Source organism: Mandrillus leucophaeus, unplaced genomic scaffold (assembly GCF_000951045.1).
Source record: "Mandrillus leucophaeus isolate KB7577 unplaced genomic scaffold, Mleu.le_1.0 Scaffold34, whole genome shotgun sequence".
NCBI lineage: Eukaryota > Metazoa > Chordata > Mammalia > Primates > Cercopithecidae > Mandrillus > Mandrillus leucophaeus.
The window spans coordinates 1,227,335-1,233,517 of NW_012103587.1; the positions used below are offsets into that span (position 1 = coordinate 1,227,335).

Consider the following 6,183-nt stretch of genomic DNA (forward strand, 5'->3'; position numbering starts at 1 on the left):
AGCTCCCAGAGAGGGGGCTCTGCCCTCCCTCCAGGACAAGGAAGTCCCTCTCCACATCTAACCACAGCGCTGCCTGCTGCATGTCCTTTGAGAAGAGATCCCCAATCAGCCTGGAGCATAGCTGCCTGGCTTCCACATCTCCAAGGTGACTTGAGCAAGCGGCGGGGGGCCCACCCACACAACCCCAGTTATCCACCTCCAGCAGCTGGGGATGGACAGATGGTGAGGTCTGGGAGCCTCCGCAAACACCCACTTGGCGCTTCGGCACAATCAGAAAGCCCCTCTCCGGTCCTGGAGCCCAGACACCCCCGCCCCACCCCGCCCCATAGTTCAGCTTCTGACCAAGGGCAAGCTGTGCCCTCCATCCTCCACAGCCCCGTGACCACGACGGTCCCCACAGGGTGGTCAGGCTGGTGCTGAGTGGCCCAGAACCTGACCCCATGCATGCAGGCTGTGCCAGGAACCCGCTGGAGATCGAGAGGCGGTTCTGGTGACAGACAAACACGTTCTGGGCAGTGGCTGCGGGCAGCCCCAGTGAGGGATGGGGACCGCGGGGACGGCAACATCCAGCCCATGCCACCTCGGCCCCTGTCCGAGAGGCCCCAGGCTCACGGGTGAGAAAAGCTCGCCTCAAGCCAGCGGAGGAAAGTCACGCGGTGACTGGTGCAGACCAGCGGGCAGAAACCAACAGGCCACTGGCCAGCGGGGCTTCAGCCTGTCCACGTTGACAGCAGGGTGCCGGCAAGATGGCCTGGCTCTAGCTGGGTCCCTCGTGGAGTGCGCGGGTGGCAAAGGCCCCTAGCAGTAGTGTCCCTGAGGGGACATCCAGCCACCTCCATGGCCCCAAGCACCAGGCTCTGCCTTCTGCCCAGGACAAGGAAGTCCCCCTCCAGGTCTGACCACAGTGCCGCCTGCTGTAGCCTGTGCCTCTGTCCACGGTGCTGGGTGTGCACTCGGCCTGCCTTGAACAGTGCAGGGCGGGCAGCTCCGGCCTGGCCTGGGTGGCAGGGAAGATGCTCATTGGCGTTTTTCTACAAGGGCGGACCCACTGGCCAGAGGAGGAAGCAGACCCCTTCCTCCCTTTCCTCCCTCTCTCCCCGCCTCTCTCTGTCTTACACACACACACACACACACACACACAGACACACAGACACACACACAGAGACACAGACACACAGACACACACAGACACACACACAGACACACACACATACACACACACATACACACACATACACACAGACACACACACACAGACACACAGACACACACACACACAGACACACACACACACAGACACAGACACACAGACACAGACACACACACACAGACACACACACAGACACACACACACACACACACACACACACACACACGGAAAGACTGGAGCCCCCGCCCCACCGGCTACTCTGTGGGGTGCTGGGAGCGCAAATCCGCCAAGGAGAAGGAGCAGGCCAGTCATGCCTCTGGGACCACAGACCGAGCCAGCCTCTCAGCCAACTGGGCCTCCACAGGGGCCAGCTCAGTTTCCCAGGAGATGTGGCAGGCCTGGGGGGCCGTGCTGGTGCTGAGCATCCTGTGACAGGGACAAGGCCCTGCTCTCTGGGAAGAGGTGGGTGCCAGGAACCTGCTAAGGTGTGGGGGTCCCTGGGTCTGAGGGGGGTCTGGCTCCCCATTGGGGGTGAGGCAGGCACATCGGAGTTCTTGGCCACGCCCCCCCTTCCCAGGCCTTACTGAAATCAGTGAAGTCAGGGACTTCGGCTTCTTATACCACAAGAAAGAGACCATCCCAATCGCCACCGCAGCTTCAGGGGGTGTTGAATTTGTTTCTGTCTGTCCCAAGATGGGCCGCGAAGCCACCCTGGACCCTTCTTGGAAGTCCCTGGTTTCTGTCTGACTCTTCTCTAGCTTTAAATTAAGCCGATTTCTCCCTCCACCCCCTCCACAGACCCCCCAAGGAGCCACTGGCGATCTTTAAAGAACTCAAGCCCGCCCCAATTCCACCTCCAGCCTGAGCTCCTTCCAGCAGCTGCAGCAATCCTTTTAAATGGAAATCAGATCCTCTGCTGCCCTCCCTAGAAGAGCCTGCACCCCAAGGGGGGAACCACGGTGGGTTGGGGGGGCGCTGTCAAGGAGGTGGCAAGATAGCGCTGAACTGGCAGTCGTTTTAGGTGGCAATGAGAGGATTTCCTTCCTCACAGGAGACAAAGGGGGAGTATTTATTAGGGCTGAAGCTCCGCGCCTCCGTGCCTATTTTCCAAGAGTGCAACAACAAACACGTTTATATTTGTATTATACACACAGAGCAAATATAAGGCAATGGTAACCGTGGCTGATTCTAAGTGGTGGGTATATAGACGTTCCTTGTACTCTTCTGTCAAATTTCTTAGAATAAGGACTTTGGATTCTTTACTACAAATACACGTATTAAGACTCGGTGTCCCACTGCATTCGGAATAAAACCTGAATGTTCCATCCTAGCTTGAGGGCAGAGGTTTCCAGGTGATCTGGCTCCTGCCGCTGGCCTGCCAGGTTCTGCCCCAAGCTGGTTCCTGCCTCAGGGCCTCTCTGCACCTGCTATGCCCTCTGCCTGACACCCTGACTCTCAGATCTGCACAAAGCCAGTCCTTTCTGGTCACTCCCACCTCAGCACTGAGGTCCCCAGCCCATCTCGAGAGCCTGCCCCTCTGCCCAGCTCTTCTCCCCGCATTACTGGGCTGTTCCCTGGCCTGTGTCTCCTGGGCAGCCGGCAGCCCTGCGTGGATATCTCTTAACTTGATAAACAGATTGGATGCTCGTTTCAAGAGTCTCTTGCACCAGCCCAAGTGCCCGTGGGTACCATCCAGTCAAGGAGGGGGGTCTGAGGAAGCTGGGCAAGGCACTGCTGGGCAGCCCACCCCTCCTCATCTATGAGCAGGCCTTGGGTCCCGAGGGCTGCCCACAGCTTCCCAGGCACCAGCGTCTGGCTGGAAGTGTCTCCTCCATCTAGTGCCCAGACAAGTTCGGGGCCAGGGCAGGCAGGGCCAAGGGAAGACTCTCCTCCCATACAGCACAGCCCCTCCTTCCGGAGCCAGGTGCCAGGACCTCCTGCCCCGGCTAAGCCCCTCACCTGGCCCCACGTGCCCACACACCTGCCCAGGACGCCATGCCTGCCTGGGGTCCCCCTCCCCAGGCACTGCTCAGTTCTGCCGTGTAGCCACTCACCACACCACCATACCCCACACACCCTCCTGGGCTCTCTTGGAACTGCCCCTTGGGGGTTCAGAGCATGGGCTCAGGAACCAGGTAGTCTGGATTCAAATCTCAGCTCCACCACTTCCCAGCTGTGTGACCTACGGCAAGTTACTTAACCTCTCTGTGCCTCGATTTCTTCATCTGAAACATGTGGCTGACCAAGCTCCCACCTCACAGGACTAAATGCCCTAATGTATGGAGAGCACTCAGAAGAGTGCCCGGAACACAACAGGCACCGGAAGGGCAGGGTGTGCGGGCATCCTCCTCGTCCTTACGCACGATCTGTCCCTGCAGCCTGCAGGTCTGAGGACAGGGCCTGTGTCACACTGACTGCGAGCCTCGCACACAGTAGGTACTCCGTGACTGCTGGCGCCCAGACCCCGAAGGCATTGGATCAACTAACACCCTCGGTGTCCCACGCACTGTTCTGTCCCAGCCCATTTCCGTTCAAGCAGCATTTAGTCATCACCTACTGTGTACCATAGACCTACAGGCACCAGGCATGACAGAGCCACTGCTGTGCCCTGGAGGGCCTCTCTGGAGGCTGGTGCCCAGCAGATCTCACCCCAGAAAGGACACAGGGAGTTGCCTCATAGGCCCCACCCCAACACAGCGGAGGGAGGGCGGAGGTGGGGCAGGGGGCTGCAGGTACAAGGGGAGCCCCTCCACCCTCCAGCAAGGCTAGTTCCCAGCCCTTGTCGCTTCTCCTATCCAAGAATCCCAAGGCAGTAGTCCCCATCCAGGTCGCCTCTTCCCCAGGTGGGGACCTTCTCAGGGTCTCCCCAGCCTTATCCCATTCCCCGTGTCCTAGCAGCCCCGTGGCTTGGGTGGACTCAACGACATCATCCTCAACTCTACAGAAGGTCCCATGAGCCAAAACCAGGCGGCCTCACTCCATCTCCCCGGCATCAGCCACTGGTTCACAGGACCCCGGTCCTCTCCTGGCCTAATCAGAGCATCTGTGAGACCGTCAGAGAAAGGATAGCTCTCTCTGGCTCCCAGCTGCTATGGGAATTCAGGTTCAGTTTGTCAATGTTCTAACACACAGAGTTGAAAAAACTGCAAAGAAATGAAGGGGTCAGGTGTGGTGGCTCACGCCTGTAATCCTAGCACTTTGGGAGGCTGAGGCGGGTGCATCACCTGAGGTCAGGAGTTCAAGACCAGCCTGGCCAACACAGTGAAACCCTCTCTACTAAAAATACAAAAATGAGCTGGGCATGGTGGTGGGCACCTGTAATCCCAGCTACTTGGGAGGCTGAGGCAAGAGAATTGCTTGAACCCAAGAGGCAGAGGCTAGAGTAAGTAAGTAGAGATCCTGATACTGCACTCCAACCTGGGTGACAGAGTGAAACTCAATCTCAAAAACAAATAAATGAAATGAAATGAAATGAAATGAAATGAAGTGAAGTGAAATGAAATGAAATGAAAACAAGACTTGAGTTGAAAGACTATTCCTGCCATCCACCCCCAACAGACGTTTCCAGCTACACCCATTCCTTTCCTGTTGAAGCCCATCTGAGTCCACGCTTCTTTCCCTGACAACTGGGAGAATAGTCGACCTTGATCTCCTCTGGGGAATGGGTGATGTCCACAGCCGCCCTAAACCACCACCACGTGCCTCTGGCACACCCAGCCTCCCTGCCGTGGGCTGAGATGCACAGCCTACAGTGAGAAGCAGGAATCAGCACCCTTCTCTGTTTGAATGAGGCCACTGGCCACAAACGCAGGCTCAGGGAAAGGGGGCTCAATGCTTGTCCACTGTGTCAGTTTCTCTGAGCCTGGACCTGGGCCCGGTGCGCCAGGAAAGGCTCATTTGTAAAGGTGCGCCCTGCGGCCCGTGCTGCCCGGCACACAGCCCACCCTGATCCTCCACCTCTCTCCAAAACCTCTCTTTCTGCCTGAAAAGCCCAGGACAGGTCCCATGACCAGGGTTTAGCAACTAATTTTCCAGGCCAACATTTTGCTTTCTTCCCTTCCAGGCTGGAAGAGGGGCCATAGGGCCTCCCACCCCTACCCACCCTGAGGCCTTCTGGAAGCAGCTATTGTCTTTCCTCCTTTCCTGGCCGGCCTTGGCTTTTCCACCGCAGCCTGGACGCTCAGGGAGGAGACAGCTGTGGAACCGAGAGGGCCCCGCAGGTGCGGCCCCCTGTGCGCTCGATTCTCCCCGGATCTCAAGGAAACCTGATGGGGGCCACGGTGTGGACTTACCCATTGTTTCCGAGCGTGATTCCTCCTCTTGAAGTACAAGATTAGCTTCTTCCGCATCGCCTGGTTTCTGTGCAGGAGGGAAGCGGCAGACAGGTCAGCCTGGCCGGATTCAGGCGCTGCACCCCGCGCCATCCTGTTTGCTGAGAATAAGCCCTGAATTTGCCCCGTTACTGGTTCTCAGGGAGATAAGACCCCAGAGTACTGTGTCCCCAGAGAGACCTGTAAGCTGCCAATGTGCGTCCTCACTCCCCCGCACGCGAGGCAGCCCCCGCCAACATTTAGGTTGAGCCCGGTGTGCAGACAAGAGGGTTCCCAGAGCCGAGGGGCCTGTGGCTTCCCGCCCCTGCCCACATGCACCCCAGCAGCCACACCTGCCCATGGAAAGATGGCTACAGAGAAACAGCCACAGCCTCCAACTAGGAATACAGGCCACGGAGCCTGAGACCCCGAGACCTGCTGCCGCCTACAGACCGGGTGTCAGGGTGTGGCCTGCACGGCCCCAGGGTTGACTCCAACCAGGTGCAGTGCACAGCCCTCCAGCACACCCAGTCCTGCCGTGGTGGGAGGGACACAAGCAGGGTGGGGCAGCTGCTGGGGCCACCAGGCATGGACTTCAGGTTTCAAAACCCCCAGGGGGGTCTCAGACTTCAGGCCAGGGGCCATGGGGGCTCAACCAAGCAGGTTACACACCCCACTGCAGGTTCCAAGGGAAGCAGGCATGTCCTGGGAGACGGGAGGTTC

At 58.5% G+C, this 6,183-nt stretch overlaps 1 protein-coding gene across 1 annotated transcript in view; it reads right to left on the minus strand.

The window, feature by feature from the left end:
* Positions 1-6,183, minus strand: part of NCOR2 (nuclear receptor corepressor 2) — a 210,424-nt gene that overhangs the window by 123,838 nt on the left and 80,403 nt on the right. The window contains exon 9 of the mRNA XM_011988891.1: positions 5,443-5,509. Coding sequence (XP_011844281.1) covers positions 5,443-5,509 — 67 coding nt within the window. The remainder of the gene's footprint in view (positions 1-5,442; positions 5,510-6,183) is intronic.